At 38.2% G+C, this 25,653-nt stretch overlaps 1 protein-coding gene across 5 annotated transcripts in view; it reads left to right on the forward strand.

Annotated features, from left to right (window-relative positions):
• Positions 1–25,653, forward strand: part of DROSHA (drosha ribonuclease III) — a 147,480-nt gene that overhangs the window by 81,670 nt on the left and 40,157 nt on the right. For all 5 annotated transcript variants that reach the window (XM_053592711.1, XM_053592728.1, XM_053592738.1 and 2 more), the window contains 5 exons: positions 3,424–3,531; positions 13,744–13,851; positions 14,340–14,478; positions 14,817–14,877; positions 25,457–25,516. In XM_053592711.1, the coding sequence (XP_053448686.1) occupies positions 3,424–3,531; positions 13,744–13,851; positions 14,340–14,478; positions 14,817–14,877; positions 25,457–25,516 (476 nt within the window). The remainder of the gene's footprint in view (positions 1–3,423; positions 3,532–13,743; positions 13,852–14,339; positions 14,479–14,816; positions 14,878–25,456; positions 25,517–25,653) is intronic.

The raw sequence follows: 25,653 nt of genomic DNA on the forward strand, positions 1-25,653 counted from the left end.
CCATTCACTGTAGTGCCAAAGAAGATGAAATATTTGGGAATTTACCTAACAAAAGACGTGAAAGATCTCTATAAAGAGAACTATGAAACTCTAAGAAAAGAAATAGCTGAAAATGTTAACAAATGGAAAAACATACCATGCTCATGGCTAGGAAGAATCAACATTATCAAAATGTCCATACTACCCAAAGCAATATATAATTTCAACGCACTCCCTATTAAAGCTCCACTGTCATATTTTAAAGATCTTGAAAAAACATTACTTCGTTTTATATGGAATCAGAAAAAACCTCAAATAGCCAAGACATTACTCAGAAATAAAAACAAAACAGGAGGAATCACACTACCAGACCTCAGACTTTACTACAAATCGATAGTGATCAAAATAGCATGGTATTGGCACAAAAACAGAGAAGTAGATGTCTGGAACAGAATAGAGAACCAAGAGATGAATCCAGCTACTTACCGCTATTTGATTTTTGACAAGCCAATTAAAAACATCCAGTGGGGAAAAGATTCCCTAATTAACAAATGGTGCTGGGTGAACTGGCTGGCAACCTGCAGAAGACTGAAATTGGACCCACACCTTTCACCATTAACTAAGATAGACTCTCATTGGATTAAAGATTTAAACTTAAAACATGAAACTATAAAAATACTAGAGGAGAATGCAGGGAAAACCCTTGAAGAAATTGGTCTGGGTGAGTATTTCATGAGGAGAACCCCCCGGGCAATTGAAGCAGCTTCAAAAATACACTACTGGGACTTGATCAAACTAAAAAGCTTCTGCACAGCTAAGAACACAGTAAGCAAAGCAAGCAGACAGCCCTCAGACTGGGAGAAGATATTTGCAGGGTATATCTCTGACAAAGGTTTAATAACCAGAATCCACAGAGAACTCAAACGCATCAGCAAGAAAAAAACAAAGGATCCCATCGCAGGCTGGGCAAGGGATTTGAAGAGAAACTTCTCTGAAGAAGACAGGCGCACGGCCTTCAGACATATGAAAAAATGCTCATCATCTTTAATCATCAGAGAAATGCAAATCAAAACTACATTGAGATATCATCTAACTCCAATGAGACTAGCCTATATCACAAAATCTCAAGACCAGAGATGTTGGCGTGGTTGCGGAGAAAAGGGAACACTTCTGCACTGCTGGTGGGAATGCAAATTAATACATTCCTTTTGGAAAGATATATGGAGAACACTCAGAGATCTAAAAATAGATCTGCCATTCAATCCTGTAATTCCTCTGCTGGGCATATACCCAGAAGACCAAAAATCACAACATAACAAAGATATTTGTACCAGAATGTTTATTGCAGCCCAATTCATAATAGCTAAGTCATGGAAAAAGCCCAAGTGCCCATCGATCCACGAATGGATTAATAAATTGTGGTATATGTATACCATGGAATACTGTGCAGCCTTAAAGAAAGATGGAGACTTTGCCTCTTTCATGTTTACATGGATGGAGGTGGAACATATTCTTCTTAGTAAAGTATCTCAAGAATGGAAGAAAAAGTACCCAATGTACTCAGCCCTACTATGAAACTAATTTGGGGCTCTCACATGAAAGCTATAACCCAGTTACAACTTAACAATAGGGGAAGTGGGAAAGGGGGTGGGTGGGTAGAGGGAGGGGAATCGGTGGGATCACACCTGCGGTGCATCTTACAGGGGTATTTGCGAAACTTGGTAAATGTAGAATGTAAAGGTTTTGGCACAGTAACTGAGATAACGCCGGAAAGGCTATGTTAACCACTGTGACAAAAATGTGTCAAATGGTCTATGAAGCGAGTGTATGATGCCCCATGATCATATCAATGTATACAGTTATGATTTAATAAAACAAATAAAAAAAACAAAACCTGAAGAAAAAAAAATAAAAATCAGACTTTACTCCCTCATGTTATTATACTGATAAGAATTTTTTTTATCTTTTAGTATATCAAGGAGCATTTTTATCCCTGAAAAGGCCAGTTTCTTAATAGATTGCTACCATTGGAATTGGATATACCTTTCATAGAAATTAAAGAAAATTTAAAATTTGCTGGATCAGCCTTTTATTTTTAATGCATATTATTCAACACTGGATCTTACCCATATTTCTTGGTCTTTAAGGTTATAAAAGGTCTGCCAGTTAAGTAGGGTGGACTTGAATTATGCAGTTCTATATCCCAAATTCTATATTTCTTTACTTATAGGTAGAATTATACTTGTATTCCAGAATCACTTACATTTTTGTTTAAAAAAATTTTTTTTTTTTTTTTTAGACAAAGTCTCACTCATTCTATTTCCCTGGGGCATAGTGGCGTCACAGTTCACTGCAACCTCAAATAGTTGGGCTCAAGCACTCCTCCTGTCTCAGTAGCTGGAACTACAGGCACATACCACCATGCCCAGCTAATTTTTGTAATTTTTGTAGAGACAGAATCTCTCTGTGTTGTGCAGGCTGGTCTTGGAATTTCTGGCCTCCTGCCTCAGCCTCCCAAAGTGATAGGGTAACAGGCTTGAGCCACTGCACCTGGCTTATGTTTTAGATTTAAGAACAAATGGGTTTACTATCTACATGGATTTTGTGTTCATGAAGTTTTTTTCTGTAGTGGAAAAACAAGTCTTTGAAGCTAGGAAGAGTATTTGAATTTTGGCATTGTCACTTACTGTGACTTGCACCAGTCAAACATTGTAGAAAGGAGAAAACTAAGGCTGAGATGCTGACTGAAATGTTCCTGTGTTGGAGCATCCAAGGAAAAAGGTGGTTGTGTGGACTTCTGAAATATCCCGTATAACATTCCGCCCATGATAGTTGGCTTAGAATAGGAGCTTAATCAATGGCAGAGGGGGTGGTGAAGGTCATGATGGTCCCTGTTGTAATTATGAATTCCTGTGAGGTTTTTACTGAATTGCATACAGATAGGTATAAAATTGTTTTCTGTAATTAATTATTTGAAGAGCAATGAAAGGGAAGATTTAATTATATATTCCTGTAGTTATATCTTACAAGAATCTTAGATAATGATTTTTTAAAAATAAGATGTATCCTTGTAGTGAGAGTTTTTCTAAGAGGTTAATTTACTGATTGCCTTTGATGTAAATGCTTAATATAGGCTTGATATAATTTTTATGTGCCAATTTCAAATGCCAAACATCACATTATTTTTATCAGTGAAAGGGCATATTTTGTTCAGATATGTGAGAATGATAGATTTGGTTTAGATTTTTTCTAATCTAGTTACTGGAAAAGGCTACCTTACACCCAAGGCTATCCTGGCCTCCATTCCAATAAAATATTGTAATTTTGCATGAAGAGATTTGAGTACCTGAATGTAAGGTTAATTTAAGTGATCTAGCTTATTTTCTAATGCTTGATGTTGCTTTACAACTGTTGGGTTACTCATCATAATTAATTCCGCTCTAGGAAGCACTCCAAAAAATACGACAGAAGAACACAATGAGGCGAGAAGTAACCGTGGAGCTGAGCAGTCAAGGCTTCTGGAAAACCGGCATCCGTTCCGACGTCTGCCAGGTGATGGCGTCTCTCAGAGCACAGTTATGCCCAAACGTCTCTTCCTTTCAAAGGCATCTGGCCCTGGGATTTTTATAATTGAGGAAATTTCTATAGAGCATACTTCCTTGAGACTAAATGGAACACAGACCATGAATTTTGTTTTTTTGGTTTTTTAATTTAATTAATTAATTTATTTATTTATTGGCTTTTTAATTTTATTTCGTTGCTTATTTTTTATTTCTTTACTTTTTTGTTGTTGTTGTTGTTGCTAAGACAGGGTCCCACCCTATGCCCCTGCGCAGAGTGCAGTGGGCGTGGTAGCTCACCACAACCTCAGACTCGGGCTGTGGGAACCCCGCTGGGATTACGGGCACTCTCCTCGGCCCCCGGCTGAGTTTTTCCATTTTTTTCATGAGTCGGGGTCTCACTGTCGCAGGCGAGTCTTGAACTCCTAAGCTCAAGCAATTCTCCCTCCTCAGCCTCCCACAGTGCTGGGATTACAGGTGTGAGCCCCCACACCCGGTATGAATTGTTTTTTATAATTTAGGTTCTGTTTTGTTGCTCTGTGTGTGTGTATTTTGCACTTATGGGTGTTGATGGGAGGAACTTGCTTAACAGTGTTAATGTCAGTCTCCTCATTTTTTTTTTTGAGGCAGAGTCTCACTTTCTTGCTCCCAATAGAGCTGTGACATCACAGCTCACAGCATCTTCAGACTCCTGCGCTCAAGCAATTCTCTTGCTTCAGCCTTCTGAGTAGCTGAGACTACAGGCTCTCACCACAACGCCCGGCTATTTTTAAAGATGGGGTCTTGCTCTAGCTCAGGCAATTTGCCTACCTTGGCCTTCCAGAATGCTGGGATTATAGGCATGAGCCACTGTGCTGGCCCTCAGTCTCCTCACTTTTGATAAAGATACATCTGTCCTTCAAATGCACCTGCCTCTTTGTAGCACATGTGCAGTTGCTTGTACAAAAGAGATATTCCAGCAGCCATACAGATAGACTCCTGATGTGTACAAACTTTCTGGACTGATGACTCAAATTTATATTGCAATTTATATTGTGTAGAACTGGAGGCCTTAATGAACAGGTTCAGTATACTTTTCATATTTGAGCCAAATGGCAATATATTTTTCTTGGGTGAACTTAATAGAGAAATATTTCAGCTACACGTAACAGACTCACTAATAAGTATTTTTGTTTTTCCTATGGGTGGAATTTATACCTGATAGAAGATGCCCTGAAACCAGCTTATTCTTTGGTTCTGCACTTGATTCTTTTGTCATGATTGATATCAGATGCCCTTTGTGAGAATTATATGAAAGGAAATGAGTATGCAGGCCAGGGTCAAGTAATATAATTTGCTGTGTTCAGCCTTTTAAGAATACTTCCAAGCTTCCTCTTACCTGCTTTGGTGGTAGCATATGTTGTAATAAGTCAAACAGTTTTCAGTTTACTTTTAGGTGTATATTTCATTGTTATGATTAAAAAAATCAATATTGGCATTTAATTATTATATTGAACAGTGGGGTTTATCCTATAATTAAAAGTATTGGTACATGCCCTGTGGGTGAAGGGCTCACTATAGCTTAAACTTTATCTTATAAATGAAAACAATGTAACCTAAACATTTGTACCCTCATAGCAATCTGAAATTTTTTAAAAAAGTATTGGTACACTATTTAATAAGTAATGCCAGAGCTATTTTTGTGATAGTATGAACTGCTGTTGATGCTATGTTGCTAAACAATAATATATTTGAGAATCATTATCTGGAGTGGTAGCCAGTTACATTCACCATGGCTGTGCTTACTTTGCCTGTTGTCCACTATATGTTATCGTCAGTACTTTAAGATGGGAGTATTTTACTTATGTTGATTCTTTCTCAAGGCCATTTGAAGCCCTCTCACCCAGTTTGTCTGTTTGCTGCTGTCTTCCCAAAACCAACCTAATGTCATCCTCAGATAGACATTGTAAGCACAGTGAGCACAGTGATAAGTCAGAGTTGACTATTCAAGAAATCATAAAATTATGGAGCATTAAGAACTGAAAGTCACCTTAGAGACCTGGTTCACTGATTTCTAAACTTCTGTTTTGGCTCAACTTTATTTTTTTTATTTTTTATTTTTTTTCGTTTTCTTTTTTTTTTATTGTTAAAATCATAGCTGTGTACATTAGTGCAATCAAGGGGTACAATGTGCTGGTTTCATATACAATCTGAAATATTCTCATCAAACTGTTCAACATAGCCTTCATAGCATTTTCTTTTCTTTTTTTTTTTTTAAAAGAATATATTATTTTTATTTTTTTTTGCAGGCTCTGGCCAGGGCTGGCTTTGAACCCACCACCTCTGGTATATGGGGCCGGCACCCTACCCCTTGGGCCACAGGCACCGCCCCGGCATTTTCTTAGTTATTGTAGTAGACATTTGTATTCTGCCTTTAGTGAGTTTCGCCTGTACCCATTCTAAGATACACCGTAGGCCCCACCCATTACCCTCCCTCCACCCTAACCTCCCCCCTCCCTTCCCCTCCCTTGGCCCTTTCCCCATAGTCTTGTGCTATAGTTGGGTTATAGCCTTCATGTGAAAGTTATAATTTAGCTTCATAGTAGGGCTGAGTACATTGGATACTTTTTCTTCCATTCCTGAGATACTTTGCTAAGAAGAATATGTTCCAGCTCCATCCATGTAAACATGAAAGGGGTAAAGTCTCCATCTTTCTTTAAGGCTGCATAATATTCCATGGTATACATGTACCACAATTTGCTAGTCCATTCTTTGCTTAACTTTAAAATAATTTTTTTCATATGGAATTCTTGTGGGTCCCTACTTTGTAAAAGAAAAAAAAAAGCCCACAAAAAACTGAGTGAAGTGTGGGTGATGGGTGTGCAGGGAGTATCTGGCTTATTTGCTTTCCCCCTTACCCAATGTAGTAGTTTCTCAGGCAGTTTTTTTCCACTGCACATAATTTTTTTTTTTAAGCATTGGGTCCCTTTTTGTTCTTTTGGTAAAACAAACAGGGTTGCTGAATTATCTGTTCAGTGCAGTTTTGAATTCTTCTGCTTTATCACAGATGTCTTCCTCTGCTCCTCACCTAGATTAGAAGCAGCTTGAAGACAAGGTTATCTTTTCTCTGTGTGTGTTATATTGTGAGTTCTGCTTTTGAGGTTGGTAGGCAAACAGACTCGGTGAGTTCCCTTGACCAACTAGTGGGAGAATATGGATCTTGATTAAACCATACAAATGATCTAATAATAGTTTGTCCCTCTCACTCTTCCAAAAGAATGTCCATTTATTTAGAAGCCTTTCTTCTATTATCTGGTCCTCCTAGTGGAAGTTTTTAAAGATTTCAGTAAAATTACTCTCACATATAAATCACTTGTTAAAAAATGTAAATTGCTGCCTATGAGTTCATATACTGAATACAGAAGGAATTATTTTATGGTTTTTAAAAAAACAAACACACAAAAAAACCTGCTGCATATAAATGAATGAAAATGAGCCAGTTAGCTACCTGAGAAGTCAATAGAAGCAGAATCAAGAAAGTAATCTTAGCACAATGGCAATGCAGGGGTTTTGATTGGACTATTAAAAACAAACCAAAACCAAACAACCCCTGTGCTTGGTGAAATAATTCCTTACCTAGCAAAATTAAATCATCTTGGAGGCATTCTGCTGCCCTCAATTGTAGGTGAACAGATAAAATAACTGTTTATCTTGACATTAAATGTTATTTCAACAATGCCATTGATGGTAAAAGTAAACTGACCTACACAGTGCTGAAAACATCAATATGTGGAAAGTGCTACCTTGAGAGAATTTGGAAGCGTTACTTACTCATCGACTCATTTTTTACACCCCTGTTTAATAAATGAGAGCAGCCTGGTTCAAATTTTAAATGCAAAAACCTGAAGTAATGTAAAAACAATTAAGGGGAGAATGGCAAAAGTAAATTAACTTAATTGTCTTTTGGCTCAAAATGAGGATTTTTGCAATGATTATTTTTATTATCTTTATTTAGACCCTTCCTTGTTTCAGAATGATTTTAGGGTAGTAATTATTTGTATAAAGTTAGGAATGAATAAACCACATGACTGTGAAAGGCACAGATTCCATGGTGAAAACTGTGAAATCCATTTCTCCCTCCGTGCTAGTCCCTTACTGTTATCACTCAGCTTTCTCAGGGGATGTCTTGCTGCAGATCGGAGCTCAGAATTCTTCTTCCCTACTGACATCTTACAGAAAACTTTTGATAAATACGTATTTACCTCTTCCAGGAATTTTTGTGTTTTAAAATTTTCAGGCATTTTACACACATCACACAAAAGTTCTGAACAACAACTGCCCTTAAATTATTGATGTCTGCCATCTCATTTTGTTTGAGTATGTTTTACCTTGAAATTCCATGGGTAAACCATGGGGGCAACAAAGTTGTTGCCTTTATTTTTTTGGTAAAGAAATCAGATCAAATGTCCTACCAAGTAGTATCAATGATTAAATCTCTATAAGTATCTATATATTTTGGGGGCTATTTTTATCTTACTTCCTGGATCAAGTACTCTTTTTACATCCTTAATAAATGTACAGCCCAGTGCATGGGTGTCCACCCCTAAGCCATATCTATGAGCATTTTTTGTTTTTATCTTAGAATAAATGTTTTCTTTTGGCGTATGTTCCTCAGATAAGCAGGTGGCATATCATAATATAGTTTAACACATTCAAAATAAATTACCTTTTTTTGGTAATGAAGAATAAGAATCTAATTGACTGGGAAATAGCAGTTAAGTCTCTTTATACAGTGAATGCTTTGAATAATCCTGAAACCTATGAACAGATAAACTTACACTTAATTTTAATAGGAAAAAGAAAGATTGAGTGGCTTCTCTAAAATCCTTGAGAGTTTGTTTTAGTATTTGGTAGTTCACTGATACTAAACCTAGTGTTTATTAGTAATCATCGCTAGTAGATTGCTGGCAAAGCTTTATGATGGCATCTGACTGATCCAGGACACAAGCCTGGTGAGATGAGTCCGGGGTGGAGTGAGCTCAGTACCAGCAGCTTCCTCCAGAAGTACATATGTCCCATCCAGAGAAGTTACCAAGTATTGTTAGGAGGCTAGAAAATTCTCCCAGTGCTTCAGCCAATGTTCAGAGGAGTGCAAACCTAGGGAGTGGTGATACAGCCAGTAATTATATGTGAGCTGAATGTGATTGTCACTATGTTTGAAGAGAAACTGTTGAAGAATTTTCTCTGTGTTGCTGCTTGTTAGAGTGAATTCTGGTAGGATAAATTCTGGGTAAGATAAAGCAGGATTCCAGTGGTCATTCAGAAAAAGAGCTCCAAAATTGCTTTGAAGGGTGGACTAGGCTCCGGCATCAGAGCACATCTTCCCAAGGGAGCTACTTCAAAGCTGACCACAGTGACGTCCAGCAGTGAGGTCTGCAGCACGTTTTCTAGGATGAGTTTGGGAGCTTACCTGTCTAACCTCATGCGTGTTTGTGTATCTGTTCTCCCCCCATCATACCAATAGTGATACTGTCAAAATCTTTTCCTTACTGTGATTTTCTTCACTTAACAGTGAGTCTGGGGGGGATCATTCCACAGTAATATGAAGAGATTATTGATACGCTAGGCCTCCTCTCTGTCAAACTGTTTTATGTTGGTGACTGTGAGGTCTCTTTGCTTTTTTATCTTTCCATAATTTTTTGTGTTCAAGAAGGCTTATATGCTTTTTCTGATGGTTACCTTTATACTAACAACTTCATAGTATAATGAAATTTCTCCCTCATCTCCCTTTCTATGTGTTCATGTGGAACTTACTGTCTTTTGTTGAAACTAGCTGCTATCTGCTTCTTCCTAAAATCCTCCCTCTCACCTGACTTCTGTTTGGAAATCATATCCTTTTGCTGTAAGTTAATAAGGCTGACAGCAACCTCCTCCTCCTCTCATTTTATGATGGTTGAACTGATCTGTGTTTGAATATGTAACCATTTCTTATAATACTGACTCAGAATTGTCTAAGGTAATCACTGATTTGTATGTTAATGTCTAATCCCCTCATTTTTGGTTGTCTGAAGCTAGTTTTCTAGAACATTTCTCAAGAAGGGATTATAGAAACAATGGTCTTTAACTTTCTGCTTGTTCCTAACAGGTTAGGTTTGATGGATATAAAATCTGCAAGTCGCTCTCTCTCTCCCCTCCTCTCTCTCCTCTCTCTGTGTCTCTCTCAGTCTCCGTCTCTCCCCCCACTTTCCTCTCTCTCTCTTTTCTCCCCCCTCTTCTTGTCTCTCCTCCTTAGTGCTGCTCTGCAGCATCCCTTCCTCGCCAATAAAAACCTTTTGTACAAAAAGAAAGAAAAAAAATAAAATAAAATCTGCAAGTCACATTTTTCTTCTACACTATCTTAAATATATTCTCATTGTTCTATGGCATAAAACATTGCTGTCAAAAATCTAATAACATGGGGTGGCGCCTGTGGCTCAAAGGGGTAGGGTGCCAGCCCCATATGCCAGAAGTGGCGGGTTCAAACCTAGCCCCGGCCAGAAATTACCAAAAAAAAAAAAGTCTGATAACAATATGAGTTTTTAAAGTGATTTTGTCCCTTTGTTTTAGTTCCCAAAGGATTTTTTTTTTCTTTAAAAACCAATAGTTGTACTAGAAATACCTTGGCTTTTAGCAGTTAATTTTTTTCTTATGTGCCCTGGACCCTTTCACTCCATACTTCCAAGTTGTCTTCCCCCCCACCTCCTTGCTCCTCAAATTGTCTTTTATCTCTGGAAAGTTTTCTTGTATTCCATATTTTATTATTTTCTATCGTTTAGATTTTCTTCTTGAAGGACTCCTATTATATGCATCTTGTATCTTTTTAGCTTATCTTCTTTATCTTTCATTTTCTCTTGAATCCTTCATTTCTTTTTGACTTTTTATTTTATAAAATTTTTCTCTTTTCTATTTTTTTGTTTTTGTTTTTGAGACAGAGTCTCACTTTATTGTCCAGACTAGGTGCAGTGGCATGATCATAGCTCATTGTAACCTCAAACTCCTAGGCTCAATCAATCCTCCTACCTCAGCCTCAGTAGTAGCTGTGACTATAGGTATGCGTCACCATGCCTGGCTAATATTTAAAGTTATTATAGAGATGAAGTGCTGATGTTGCCCAGGCTGGTTCTTATTCATCAAACAATCCTCCTCCCTTGGACTCCTAAAGTACTAGGATTATAGGTATGAGTGACTGTGCCTGACCTCTTTTCTATCTTTTATTTCAAAGATATTCATTGTGTTGATTTGCTTTGGTGTTATTTCTAGTTTAGTCAATATTCTTGAAATGATTATTTCCTTTTATGTCTTTTTTTCTGAATTTTGTCACTTCTTTTCAAATCTTCCTTTCCTCTTATTATCTCATTTCTGAATTTATGTGATGTTCATTTGTAGTTTTTATTTGTAGCTCTAATTATTTTCTTAATTTCTTTTAGCATATTTTTAAGGTTACAGTTTCCATCTTATGTTGTTGGCATGTTCTTCTTATCAGCAGAGATATTATTCTGTTCTTCCTCTTTTTTCTTACAAATTCCTTACATGAGATTTTTATCATGCTTCTTTTCAGTTGTTTTTTTAAGTTAAGTAAATTAATTAAAATAAATAGTTCCTGTACTTTCAGAAAGGAGGTCTGAGGTCTAAGCCGGGGTAGCTTTTCATGTTTCTGGAGCTCCTCCTCATGTTGCTTTTACAAATTGAAAAAGATTAATGGCCTCATCCCGTGTCTCATCTGGGCCTTCTCATTCTTTTGCCCTTTATTATCCCTTGTCCTTCTAAGTGCGACTTTTCCTCCTAGCACTTTCCCCTTATCTTAGGGCTTTACCTTGAAAGGGAGCTTAGCTTTTTTGTGTTTTGAGTGTTTATAGGTCCCAGACTTCTCTAGCACTGTTACACCGTCCTTTTGTTCTCACCTAATGGATAGATTCTACAGAGCCCTCTCTAGTTTTGATCCCATTTTCAGTGAACACATCTTGTTAATTTCACTCTCAGGGCCATCAGGAGCCTTGGTTCTCTCTCCCTTTCTCTGTCATGCAGACACTGAGACTATAGAGCTCTTTGTTCTCATCTACTCTTGTTTAGGGGTTCATAGAGATACCTTGTCATTTAGATTTTATGTGGATATTGTTCATAGATCTTTCATTTTGTTTGTCTAGTTGCTCTATTTTCGTGGGAGAGTTTGAAGAGATTTTAAAGCTGCACACTGACATTTTATCACAATCTTTCAAAGGAGCTTTTTATTTCTTTAATGCAAGAAATTGCCAGACATGAATCAGGTGGAAAATAAAGATGCTTAAAGATTGTCTTTCAGCATTGATACTTCTAAAAACTAAGCTAGACATTTTAATTGTTTTGTAAAAAACATTGAGACTTGGCTGTCTGGGATTTGAGATGGGCATGGGCCATCCATACCTTCCCCTAGTACTAACAAAGAACAGACTTATTTGGAAAGAGAAACTGGCTGTATTTGGAACACACTTAGAGGAAGTGGTTAAAGGACTCAAAGCTGTTTAACATGAGAAAAGGTTAAAAGAAAAAAGGTTTAGGTTAGCTAGAGAAGGATGTGGGGATTGTGCCATTAAATGCATTTTGTTTCCCAGGAGAACTAGGATCAAAGGGCAAAACCTCTGAAGACACAGATTTGGGCTTTAAGTTAATAGTAATTTTTTAATAACTAGTGAACTCTAAAGAGGGTGCTATTTTCCTGAGAAGTAGTGATTCATGTCTCATGGGAGGCATTAAAACAATAAACCATTCACGAAGGAGAGTTCATGCTTTAGAAAGATCCTTGCACTGCCTGGGCTTCATGTCCCATCACCTTGAGTTTTCTTAGCATCAACTCCCTTGAGCTTCCTGCCACTTAGTTGGCTGGTAAACTGTTTATACTTTGGCTATGCACTTTGTTTCCTTATTGTATTTTTGAAAAAACAAAGTAGACAAAGTGTCAGCAATTCAGATCCTAATGATGTGCCTTTAGCAAGCCCTTGATGGCAGAGACAGTGTCTTACTCTTTTCTCTTTCCCACAAATATCATAAAGCCTTGTACATGCAAAATAGGTATTTAGTGAATCGAACTGGTAAGAAAAACTTTCCATTGATTAGGGATCCTCTTTGGTAGAAGGAATCTTTCTTTATAAGTTAATAATATAACTGATTTCTCTACTTTCAAGCAAATCCGTTTTTTGTGTATTTTTAAACAATGCCAGCTTAAAATACTTCAAAGATGAAATGATGTAAAGCGTGTGTCAGTCATTTGTGAGCTGTGCCCATCCTCCAGGTTCTAATGAATAAGAATGACTCCTTCATTCTCTGAAGTTCTAAGGAAAACATTATTAAGGAAAAGAAAAAGTTATGACATCCATAAAATCATCTCCCAGTAAGGAATCTACAGTGAAATGTAAAGTGATTGAAGTAAAAATAAAAGTTCCATGTCCTCAGGTGCCTTAACTGTACTGGTAGTTTTATAAAAAGTTGTCTTTGGAATGTTAGATCATTACGTGTTAAACCTGGAGTGGCAATTGGAGGTGATCCTGCTGATAAGTTCTGATCTGAGGGAGAGTGACAGGCTTTAGGGTTTGTGAAACCCCATTAAAATTGTATACACCTTTTGCATGTTTTTGCACATGGGCATTTTGGGGGGAGAAATTTATTTTCCATTGATTCTCAGAGTATCTTGAACCTCAAAAAGTTTCAGAATGAAGAAATCCTTGTCCATGCCCTTATAATCAGAGATAGACAGGGAGGCCCAGAAATGCAGGTGCTTTGCTCAAAATAAGGCTGCTCTGCTGAATGCTGATGGAACCAGAGCTCTTCCCACTGAGTGAGGCCTGACATGCCTTGTTCTAAGTGCATTTTTATATTTCCTCCTTTAATTTTTTTTAACCATCCTTGGAAGTAGCTTCATTTATTACCCCCATTCTGCAGGCAAGGAAATTGAGGCAGGAGAGATAAACAACTTGCTCCAGGACATCCAATGTGTGACTTGGGTTTGGACCTAAGCAGGAACTTCACACATACATTCTTAACAGCTGCAGGACAGTGCCCCTTGTAAAGGGTTCTCCAGGATGACACACTCAGTAAACTGTATCAGGACTTTATAAGATGGAATTTGGGATGTGAAAATGGTTTATTTGTTGTAAAATAGATTGTTTTTATACGTTTTTAGAACTAAATATATTGAAGTATTTTTTTTCCTTAGCATGCAATGATGCTACCTGTTTTGACCCATCATATTCGCTACCACCAATGCCTAATGCATCTGGACAAATTGATAGGATATACTTTTCAAGATCGTTGTCTGTTACAGGTAAGAAATACTCTCCCATAAACTCAACGTGGTATTAATAACAAGATCAGAGTAATTCATCTTGCAGATTACAGATGTGCATTGGGTTCTCTATCTTGGAAAGTGATGTGGAGTTTCAGAAACATAACTCTTTATTATTCCACCCGGGTTGCCTGTGCCATGCGCCAGCCCTTTCTCTTACATTTATTTGAGGCCATCCCTAAAGAAATTGCCTCGTGTTGAAATTTTCCTGTCAAACCTGAACACCGTCTTCCGGCTTTTCTTTCCTCATGGAGCCTCTCTTTCCAACTGTCCTCTGAAAGACATGACGTTTTAGGTTTATTTTCAGAAGAGGGCTTTTGACCACAGCTCTGGATATTTGATACTAGAAGAGATAAGGTGGACAGATTGGGGCTTAAAATTAAAATGGATAGCTTGCTTCCTTTCCTTTTCTTTTGGGATGATATAAAGATGCTAAGTTTTAAATCTTAAACTCATTGAAATTTTAGCTGGCCATGACTCATCCAAGTCATCATTTAAATTTTGGAATGAATCCCGACCATGCCAGGAATTCTTTATCTAACTGCGGAATTCGGCAGCCAAAATATGGAGACAGAAAAGTTCATCACATGCACATGCGAAAAAAAGGTATGTCCGGCTGACTCTGGAGGCCTGTGTTCCCTGTTGTGAATTAACCCCCACCAGGAATAGTTCTCTTTCACTCTCCTATATTCTCTATTCTTACCAACTCATACAGTATAGTACCAGTCACTTTGAGCAAAGCATTATAATAAAGGTGGATGAATTTTTTAGTAAAAATTCTTTCTCCTATCAAGTGTTTTAAATAATTGCTTTTAAAGCTTTTAGACATGCAGATACTAAATCTTTTAACGTCAAGTTGAGAAAATTTTCTTTCTACGTGTTGTGATGGTTCTAGAATACTTCTAACAGTATTTACCTGTGTATTTGTTTTTTATTTTAAATAGGAATTAACACTTTAATAAATATTATGTCACGCCTTGGCCAAGATGACCCAACTCCCTCAAGGTAAAGTAGAGTTTTCAAAAATAGCATTGTTCAGATATAATTCATATACCATACAATTTACTCATTTAAGGACTACAATTCAGTGGTTTTGAGTATGTTCACAAAATTGTGCATCTGTAGCATCTAGTTTTAGTACATTTTCCTTGCCTCAAAGGGAAACCCATAAGTAGTCGCTCCCCATTCGCCCTTAGCCTGCCCAACCCTAGGCAACCACTAATTTACTTTCAATCTCTGTAGATTTGTCTGTACGGAACATTGTATACAGTAGGTATCATACAACATGGGGTTCTTTGTGACTGACTTTTCTTACTTAGTAGAATGTTTTCAAGATTTGCTCCTGTGAGCAAATGTATCACGTATCAATACTTCATTTCTTTTTTATTGTCAAATAATACTCCTTGATATGAATATACCACACATTATTCATTCATTAGTTGATGGGCATTTAGATTGTTTCTGCTTTTTTGGCTATGAGGAATAATGTTATGAGTATTTGTGTGTAGGCTTTGTATGAACATATTTTGATTTCTCTTGGGTATATACCTAGGAGTGGAATTGCTAGTGATATAATAATACTTTTTAACCTTTTAAGAACTACTAGACTGGCGGCACCTGTGGCTCAGTGAGTAGGGCGCCGGCCCCATATACCGAGGGTGGTGGGTTCAAACCCAGCCCCGGCCAAACTACAACCAAAAAATAGCCGGGCATTGTGGCGGGCGCCTGTAGTCCCAGCTACTTGGGAGGCCAAGGCAGGAGAATCGCCTAAGCCCAGGAGTTGGAGGTTGCTGTGAGCTGTGTGATGCCACGGCACTCTACCAAGGGCAATAAAGTGAAACTCTGTCTCTACAAAAAAAAAAAAAAAAAAAAAAAAGAACTACTAGACTATTTTACAAAGTGGCTCCACCATTTAATATTCCCAGCAGCAATATATTAATATCAGTGTTCTAATTTCTTTACATCTTTGTCAACACTTATTATTATTTGTCTTTTTATTCTAGCCATTCTAGTGGGTATCAAGTATTATCTCATTGTGATTTGAATTGCATTTCCTGATGGCTCATAATATTTGGTACCTTTTCATGTTCTTATTGGCCATTTGTATATCTTCTTTGGGGAAGTACATTTTCAGAAACTTTCACTATTTGTAAGTGAGTTGTTTTTTATTATTGAGTCATAATAGTTGTTATGTATTCTAGATACAAGTCCCTTATTGGATTTATGATCTGCAAAGATTTTCCTGTTGTGTGAAATGTCTTTTCACTCTCTTGATGATGTCCTTTGAAGTACAATAGTTTTAATGAAGTTTTGAATTTCCACACAAATTTTTGGAATGGCTTGTCAATTTCTGTAAAGAAGAGAGCTGAAATTTGATAGGGATTGTATTGATTGTGTAGATCAAATTGGAAATGGTTATCATCTTGAGTTTCCTGACCCATGAGTATGTCTTTCCATTTATCTGTCTTCTTTAATTTCTTTTAATAATGTTTCATAGTTTTCAGAGTATGTGTTTTGTACAAATATATTTTAAAGTATTTTTTTCTTTTTGATGAAATTGTTTTCTTAATTTTGTTTTCATGGTCTTCATTGTCAGTGTATAGAAATACAATTAATTTTTGTATATTAATCTTGTACATTCCAGAAACCTTGATGATCTTGTGTATTAGCTCTAATAGATTTTTAGTGGATACCTTAAGAAATTTTTTTTAAATAATTATATTATCTGCAAATAAAGATAGTTTTGCCTTTTCTTTTCTAATCTAGGTGCCTTTTAATTATGTTTTCTTAGTTTTCCTTGGCTAGAGCCTCCAATACAATGTTGAATAGAATTATTTAGAGCAAATATCTTTCTTCCTAATCTTGGGAGGTAAAGCATTATCTTTCACTATTGAGGAATGATGTTAGCCCTAAGTTTTTCACAGGTGCCCTTTTATCAGAGTAAAAAAGTTCTCTTCTATTCCTAGTTTGCTGAGTGTTTTTATTATGAAAGGGTATTGAATTTTATCAGAAGCTTTTACTGTAGCTATTGAGATGATTGTGGTTTTCTTTTCTTTCATTCTACTTTTATGGCATATTATAGTAATTGATTTGGGTGTTAAACCAACCTTGCTCTCTGGGGATGAATCCCACTTGGTCATTGTATACAATCCTTTTTATGTGTGGCTGAACTCAGTTTGATAGTTGATGGCTGAGGATTTTTGTGTCTACATTTATAAGACATACTGGTTTATAGTTTTCATTTCCTGTGATGTATTGTCTGGTTACATTATAATGGTAACATTTTGCTCTTGGAATATGTTGGAAAGTTTTATGTGTAAGCTTTTCTTATTTTATTTCCTCATTTTAGAAGATACTTTCAGATATTCTCACTTTCATGTGACAATAAGCCCCTGAATAATCTAGAAATGAAGTGGGCTAGGTCTGTATAAACTCATTAAAGCCCTTGGAAAACTGAATGGAAGCAAATGCTGGTGGGACCTAGTGTTGCTTGCAGGAAGATTATCTTTGCATAGGTACAGCAGGTTATTTTTTGAAAGCCAGCAGAGGAGATTGCTTGAGGGTGGCTTTCTTCTTAAAATGGGAAGTTGACAAGTTGTCACTGTGGGAACCCAGACTTGGATGGACCGCAGGTGGGTTGAGTAGGACTAGAAGTGTCAAGGATTTGGGGCAAATGCTCCAGCTGTCAACTGGCCTCCACAAACAAGACAATTGCCAGCAGTGGCTGGCGCATCTTCCTTTTTCACTATTTTCTTCACATATCACTTTTCTTTTTAAATTGGGTTGCCTTGAGTTGCTCTCTTTTCAGGTTATCATAAACCAAACCTCTTCAATCAAGAGGTAAAAGCAAAGGCAGGATGGAGCTTAGAACTTCTTGTTTAAAGATGGCCTATGCCTCACTGTGGTGTTCTGCGAGAGTCTAAGATCAGAGAATAGCTAATTAAAAGAGCCTTTAATCACCCCCTCTGGGGTATTGCAGCTGTGGTTTTATTTTACCCTGCTACACAGATGAATCTGCAAGTGAGAAGCTCTGTATCATGTTCAGTAGAGTCCTGCGTACCCCACAGCCCTCCCGCAGGGTTACATGTGCCATAGACACGTGCTTTTCAGTGATGAAAACCCAGGTTTAAATCATCTTTGTCTCATCTACCCCAACCACAGTTGTTGGTTTGTAAATAGTATCTTTTGATACTACTTATATATCTTTTGATATGATTTAGGTTTTCTTTTGCTCTATTACAAAGAACTGACTTTCTTACTGTGGCAAAAAGAATGATATCTGAGAAACCATGTTACATCTGAATTTACTATTTCAAAAGTGATACCATTGATAGAGAATAAACAAATAATCTATCTTGTCTTTTGACTTCTATCCTTTGCTGCCTGTGTTGAGAGCCTCTTGCTGTGAATATGATCTTTTTGTTGACGTAGAGTTGACCCCACTGTCTGCTCAGAAAGAGCCAGGGTCTGCTGCTGTTTGGCTCTGCTTTCCAGAGGTCTGCAGCTGTGCACAGCCCTGGAGACTGTACTTGAGAAGCTTCTCATAGAGATTGATCCCTAGTCAGGGTGCTTACTGGGTTGTGAGCACACCCCACCCTTCCCTGAACGCTGACTATCATCATACAGCTTCCTCCTCAATGCTGTGTAACCTGGTGACACTTGCTCAAACTCTGCTGGTGTTCACCTTATGGTACATACTCCTGTGCATTATAATTGTGCTATGGGGCTGTTTTTCTCTGTTGCACTGTAAGGATTCTGAAGGTCTATGGTCCTATTCTTTTTTGGATCCCTCTGCATGGTAACTAAGTGCCTTTCGCTGAGCAGATATTCAGTAAATGAGTATTAAAGGAAAGAATGTCATTCACAATATTGCTTTTATCCCAGGTTATTTACTTGTTGACTAGAAATGGGACAGCTGGGGTGATAAGGGGGACTCTGGCCAGCAAAGGTTTAATGGCTGGGTAGTATCTTAATTAGTCTAATTGGGATCAGCTAGGGTAACGAAAAGGTGTGACTGCTTAAAATTAATAAATAAATTTAGAAAGCCTACCTGCCTACCAAAACTATAAAATAATTAACTTTTATGATGGTATTATTCTTTTTTTTTTTCTTTTGAAACAAAGTCTCAAGCTGTCGCCCTGGGTAGAGTTGCTGTGGCATCACAGCTCACAGCAACCTCAAACTCTTGGGTCGAAGCGATTCTCTTGCCTCAGCCTCCCAAGTAGCTGGGACTACAGGCGCCCGCCACAATGCTGGGCTATTTTTTGGTTGTAGTTGTCATTGTTGTTTGGCAGATCTGGGCCGGGCTCGAACCCACCATCCTTGGTGTATGTGGCTGGCACCCTACCCACTGGGCTATGGGCACCGCTGATGATATTCTTAAGCAAATATGACACCAATAACTTTAAAAAGTGTCAATGTTTAACCATCCAATCTTAGTTGTACTATTATATGTATTAAATTCATGTAAATTTTGATGAAATATTACCACAGAAGTAATCTGTAAAGGATTAGACATTGAGTGGTATTTAAGTAATCCATGGATTATCAGTAAGACCTTTAGGAAGGAGCGGCCAGAAGAGTTATAACAGAAAAAGGGGAAAATCAAGCAGTCATGGTTTTGGTTTATTTGTTTGCTTGTTTTTGGATTGATATAATATATAAAAGTCTATTCTACCCAATGGACTATCTTGATAATGTCTGTGTATTTAAAGAATTAGTAGTTGCAAAGTATATTTTCAGTTTTGTGTATGTCTTTTATATTAAAAATATATTGAACGTATGTAAATTTCACTGAGTGGATTTATCAACCTAAATGCTTAAAGTTAAATTCTAGAGGTGGTTCACCTGGGATCCATCTTGTGGGTTTATCTACTCTCTGCAAGTTTTCGGGTAGATGCAATGACTAGAAGGGATCTTGAATTGGGTGGAAGGGTCCACTGACTTCCAAGACTTCTATCTCTACTCTGCCAGTGGTTGAAACTTGCATTTGCAAAGATGAAGAAAGATCGTCCTTCCCTCACTCTAGTGGTTACCCTTGGATTTGGCCCATCCCAGATGGCTCCACTGAGTAAATGGCACTTTAAAGTACTTACTGTCATAGAGGGATGGTTGTTTCATAAACTGCACTGACTTTCTCAGACAAAATGCCTTATAAATTTTACAGTTAATCTAGATTTCATAATGCCTTTGTTGATTCAGTTCTCAAAAACAAATGGAGTGTTTACTGCTCAGTAAACATCTCATCTTGGAGCCTGCTAGCATTTATGAAGGGAATGATTAAAGAAAGTATAAACAATGAGAGAAGGAATAAAAGATTTGCTACCGCTGTGAGGACTAGCAGCTCACTCTGTCCATTTTTCCAGATAAACCACTGGCTTAGAAATTGTGCAGTATAAATAAAACTAAAGTGGTATTTAATCCCCATTTTTATTTGTGGCTTATAGCCAGAGTTTAGTTTAGTGTAGATATAGAAAAACATATGCTGGATATGGGCAAATTATTTATTAAACGGCAAACTCATTGTTGGATCAACCTGTTTGAAACCATGACCTTGTATTTTAACAAACTAAATAATCGCCTAACTTTATGGTTATTAAAATCCTAGACATAGTTCTTGTCTCCATGCAAGTTTATAAAAGAAATGAAGGTAAAACATATGCCAGTATGACTTCATTTAAAGTACTATATGACTTTAAAGAAGCTGTTATTCTTGGACTCAATGTCTTATTCTTTAATAACGCATTCAACAATCCAGAGACGGTTTCTCCCCAGCTATCTGCCAGGGTTACTTGCTTTCCATGTTAAGTAAATTTTCCTATGTAGGACTTTAAACTGTTAGGAAGAAATAAAGTCTATACCACAGAAAATGCATTTTTATTGTACTGGCTCATGAAAAAGAATAGGGAATATTCTTTCTTTGTAAATACTCACCATTTCTTTTTTAGTTGCTATCCTTTCTTAGAACAGTAGTTTATTAGGTTTCTTGAAATTGCAAGAGGGCATAGGAGTTAACATCATCTTACCATTTCATAGTGCCTCTAATCCTTGATGTTTTCTTCAAGAATGGTGGCAGATGCTTTCGGCATTCTGGTGTTATTTGATAGAAAGCAAAATCTCAGTACTGAGTAGCTTCTAAAATATTTTTTTAATATGATGTTTTATACTCCATGGTGGGACTTTTTAGTCACTTTTGGCTACTGGAGTAGTAACAAAAATAAAATGTCCTTTAAAAATCTAGTATATATTTGGTAAAAGTAAGAAAAATTGTTTTAGAGGCTCAATGCTTGTAGCTCAAGCAGCTAAGGTGCCAGCCACATAACACCAGAGCTGGTGGGTTCGAATCCAGCCCAGGCCCACCAAACAACAATGACAACTACGACCAAAAAATAGCTGGGCATTGTGGTGGGTGCCTGTAATCCCAGCTATGTGGAAGGCTGAAGCAAGAGAATTGCTTAAGCCCAAGAGTTGGAGGTTGCTATGAACTGTGACGCCATGGCACTCTACCCAGGGCGACAGCTTGAGACTCTGTCTCAAAAAAAAAAAAAAAAAAAAAATTGTTTCAGAACATACTGCTTTTCTAAAAAAGTGAACTATGAGATTATGAATTCTTTAGCATAACTATAAATGTGTTCTTTCTCTCTGTCTTTTTCATTTCCCATTAATGACTATTACAGTTGAGTATCCCTTATCTGAAATGGGTGGAACCAAAAGTCTTTCAGACTTTGGATTATTTTGGAATTTGGAATGTTTGCATATGCATAATGAGATGTCTTAAGGATAGGACTCAAGTGTAAAGGAAATTCATTTATATTTGATATGTACCTTATACATATAGCCTGAAGGTGATTATATACAATATTTTTAATACTTTTGTGCTTAACTACAACCTGTCACAAGGTTAGATAATGGAATTGTCCACTAGTGGTATCATGTTGGCACTCAAAAAGTTTCAGATTTTAGGGTGGCACCTGTGGCTCAAAGGAGTAGGATACTGGCCCCATATACCGGAGGTGGCAGGTTCAAACCTGGCCCTGGCCAAAAAAAAAAAAAAAGACATTTCAGATTTTGGAGCATTGAATTAAGGCTGCTCAAACTTTAATTGCTTTCCAGAATGCCTTTTTCACATAAATTAAAGTCCATAAATTGAAATGCTGATTCAGAATCACTTCTTTGTGATTTTTTCCAGCATTTTCCTATTATTATTTTTTTCTTTTAAAATTCCAAAATGTGGAGGAATAGTAGAGTAGAATAAACTTGCTTATGCAATAATTAAAATTACATAAATTGCTCATGTAGATGATTTGGTAGCCAAGTCATTTAATTTGCAGATTAAATTTTCTATCATATACTGACACTCTAGAAGACTTATAATATAGATACTAAACTGGCTCACACAAAACAGAGAACAATACAAGATGCTTTCTAACTTAGTTGTAAATTGAGAGATATATGTTGACGTTTTGTGGGCATGGGGGTGGGGTCGTGGGAGCTAGCCAGCACCCCTGGGAGTTCCAGTCCTTAGCGTGGGCTTCTCAGCTGACGGTAAGAACGAGCAGGATTTGGGAGATGTAGCAGGGCAGGGAGGGGACAGTGCATGTATGTACAACGTGGAGGTCCGTCAACTTGGAGTTGAAAGTTGCTATTGAAAGTCAATAAAAGGGGTGGGTATGGTGGGACTAGATAAAGAATGGCCTTGAAAGGCAGATAGGTTTAGACTTGACAGTCAGCTGTTGAATTTTTTGAGAGGATGTGGGTCAGTGTGAGAGATATGTACGGAAGCCCCCTGGAGTCAGCAAGACCCGCCTCTACTTGGGCCAGGCCTGTCCCTTGCCATTGTTGCTCAGCCCCTGGGCTCAGTGTATCCTCCTCCCTTCCCCAAGGCTGTCACCATCCCTTCAATTTTCCTTCCCTTGCACATCCCTCAGCCCCATATCTTCTCTTTCAGCAGCCATCCCTGAAACAGACCCTTAGGTGCTTTTCATATGCAGCAGCCCCCCATCTACAGGGGATGCCTTCCAAGACCCCCAGTAGATGCTGAGACCTAGGATAGTCCCTAATTCTGAACATACTATGTTCTTCCTACACACATATACCTATAATAAAGTCAAATTTATAAGTTAGGCAAAGTAAGTGATTAACAGCAACAATAATAAAATAGAACAACAGTAACAATATGCCAGCATCACTACTTTTGTACTTTGGGGTCATTATTAAGTAAAATAAGAGTGACTTGAACAAAAGCACTGTGATACTGCAACAGGTGACCTGACAACCGGATGGTTCACGTCCCAGGTGGGACAGGGTGGAAGAGCAGGAGATTCCATCATGCTATGAAGAATGGAATGCAGTTTAAAATTACGAATTGTTACTTTCTATTTAATATTTCTGAACTGCAGTTGACCATAGTTAACTGTAACCTTCAAAAGCAAAGTGGTGGGTGTGAGGAGCCGTGGCTGTACAATTTCAGGTAACTTATTATTTCCTCAGCCTACTCTAGTCGGAATCATGTTTGTTTCCACTACTTCATAGAAAGTCCATCAAGCTCCTCAGTGACTTTCACTGGACCAAATCAGTGGTCTGTTCTCATCTGGCTAGAATCTAAACAACATTGGGCGTAGCTCACCAATTCTTTCTTTTTTTAATTTCTTTTTATTAAATTTTTTTTGGGGGGAGACAGGGCCTCACTCTATCTAGAGTGCAGTGATGTCATCATAGCTCACAGCAACTTCAAACTCCTGGACTCCAGTAATCCTCCTGCCTCAACCTCCTGAGAAGCTAAGATTATAGGTTATACCAGGAAGCTCAGTAATTTTTCTACTTTTTTTGTAGAGACATGGTCTTATAATGTTGCCCAGGTTGGTCTCAAACTCCTGGCCTTAAGTGACCCGCTCACCTGGAGCTCCCAAAGTGCTAGGATCACAGGCACGAGCCACTGCACTTCACTTACCACTTCTTTCTTGAACCGTGTTCTTTTCTTTGGCTGGAAGATAGCTCATGGTCATTGTCCTCATGACATTCCCCTGAGCTCAGTCCTGGGACCCCATTTCTCTGGCTACATCTTCTTCCTGGTTGGGTCATTACCTGAAATCTCATCTCAACACTACGTACATAAAGATTTGTTACCGACTTTGTCCTGTCCGTGAGCAGTAGGTTGGTATATCCAGCTCTATACTGGATTTCTCTGTTTGGATGCTCGATGGGCGTTTCAATGTTAATATGTCTAAAATGCACCCCCTTCTTCTCTCTCAAACCTGCTTCCCTTGTGGTCCTCCCCTCCTTAGTATATGGCACTGCCTTTCATCAGCCACGTAAGCTGAAGTTTAGGCATTGCCCTTCATTCGTTTCTTTCACTTAGCTTCCACATTCCAGCTATCAACAGTTCTTTTCTGCTGTGTCTTCAAAATTTATCCCAGATCTATTTCCCCTCTCTTCCACCGGGACCTCCCAGCCTAAGGCCTCCCCTGGGTAAGTATCCTGGGACCTGCAGTAGCCTCTTAGAGCTTCTCTTTCCTGCACTCATTCTCTGCATGGCAGCTGGAGAGGCCTTTTACAAACCTAAATCACTTCATGTCCCGTCTCTGCCCATCTAAAGAGACTGAGAGAATCACAGCATTGAGAGAAGGTTCTCCAGCGGACTTACTGAGAGGCGGGAAGAAGTGTTCTGTGGGCTGCCTTCCTAGTCATTTCGGCTTTGTACTTGGGCATGAGAAACTAGCAGCCTGTGAGGTGTGACGGCTTCACATAGCTAAAATACATTGACGTGTGGTCTATGCACGGAGGGGGCTTCATAAAGAAGACATCATTGTCAGTAGGCATTGGGGGACAGTAGATTTTCAGTGTGACTCAGTGTACAGGGGAGAGCGTGGAAAGCTCTAGGGTGGCAGAGAACTTGGCCTCAACAGAGGCACCGAGTGGTTTGGGGGATTCTTCTTTGAAGAGTAGTGGACAGTGTTGGAGCAGGAACCTGATGTGTAAGTGGCAGAGAATGGTAGTGGGTGCTGAGGCTGAAGAGGCAGGTTAGGCTTCCTTTGAAAGACTTTAGATGGTGGGTTAGGTGTAAGAGTGTGGGTGATGAGACGCTGTCTTTAGGTACATGTATCAGAATGACTTTTCAGTGGTCAGTTTGAACTCTCACTAGAATGCATTCTCCTTTCTGTTTTCTGCCTCATAGTGGATGGATATATCCACAGTTGTTAGTGAGAAATGACCTTGACTCTCTGGGTGCTTTGACAGTGGTTCCTGGAGAGGCAAGCCCACTCGTAGAAAGCCTGAACCACACAGTGTGAAGAAATGCCCTCCGTCCTTTCCTGCTAGGCAGGCCCCAGGTACCTCTGGGCTAAGATGTGGTTAGTGCTCTTAATTAAGAGGCCTATGTAAGGTGTTTGATTACTAAAGGAGCTAGCCGGGCGGCGCCTGTGGCTCAAGGAGTAGGGCGCCGGCCTCATATGCTGGAGGTGGTGGGTTGAAACCCAGCCCTGGCCAAAAAAAAAAAAAAAAACTAAAGGAGCTAGCCCTCATGCATTCGTTTCGTAGGAGGGGGTGCAAATTTGCTATTTTAAGCAATTTTTTTCATTCTCTCTAGGATTAATCACAATGAACGGTTGGAGTTCCTGGGTGATGCTGTTGTTGAATTTCTGACCAGGTAATTAGGCTTTGTTATAATTCCCCAATAATTACATTTTATAGGTAACATACTTATTACATTACTTTCTTTGTAATTAGCTAAATAAAGCATTGAAACCCCATGTATTTTGTCTCTTTTGTAGAGCTTAAAAGCCA

Source organism: Nycticebus coucang, chromosome 1 (assembly GCF_027406575.1).
Source record: "Nycticebus coucang isolate mNycCou1 chromosome 1, mNycCou1.pri, whole genome shotgun sequence".
Taxonomy (NCBI): domain Eukaryota; kingdom Metazoa; phylum Chordata; class Mammalia; order Primates; family Lorisidae; genus Nycticebus; species Nycticebus coucang.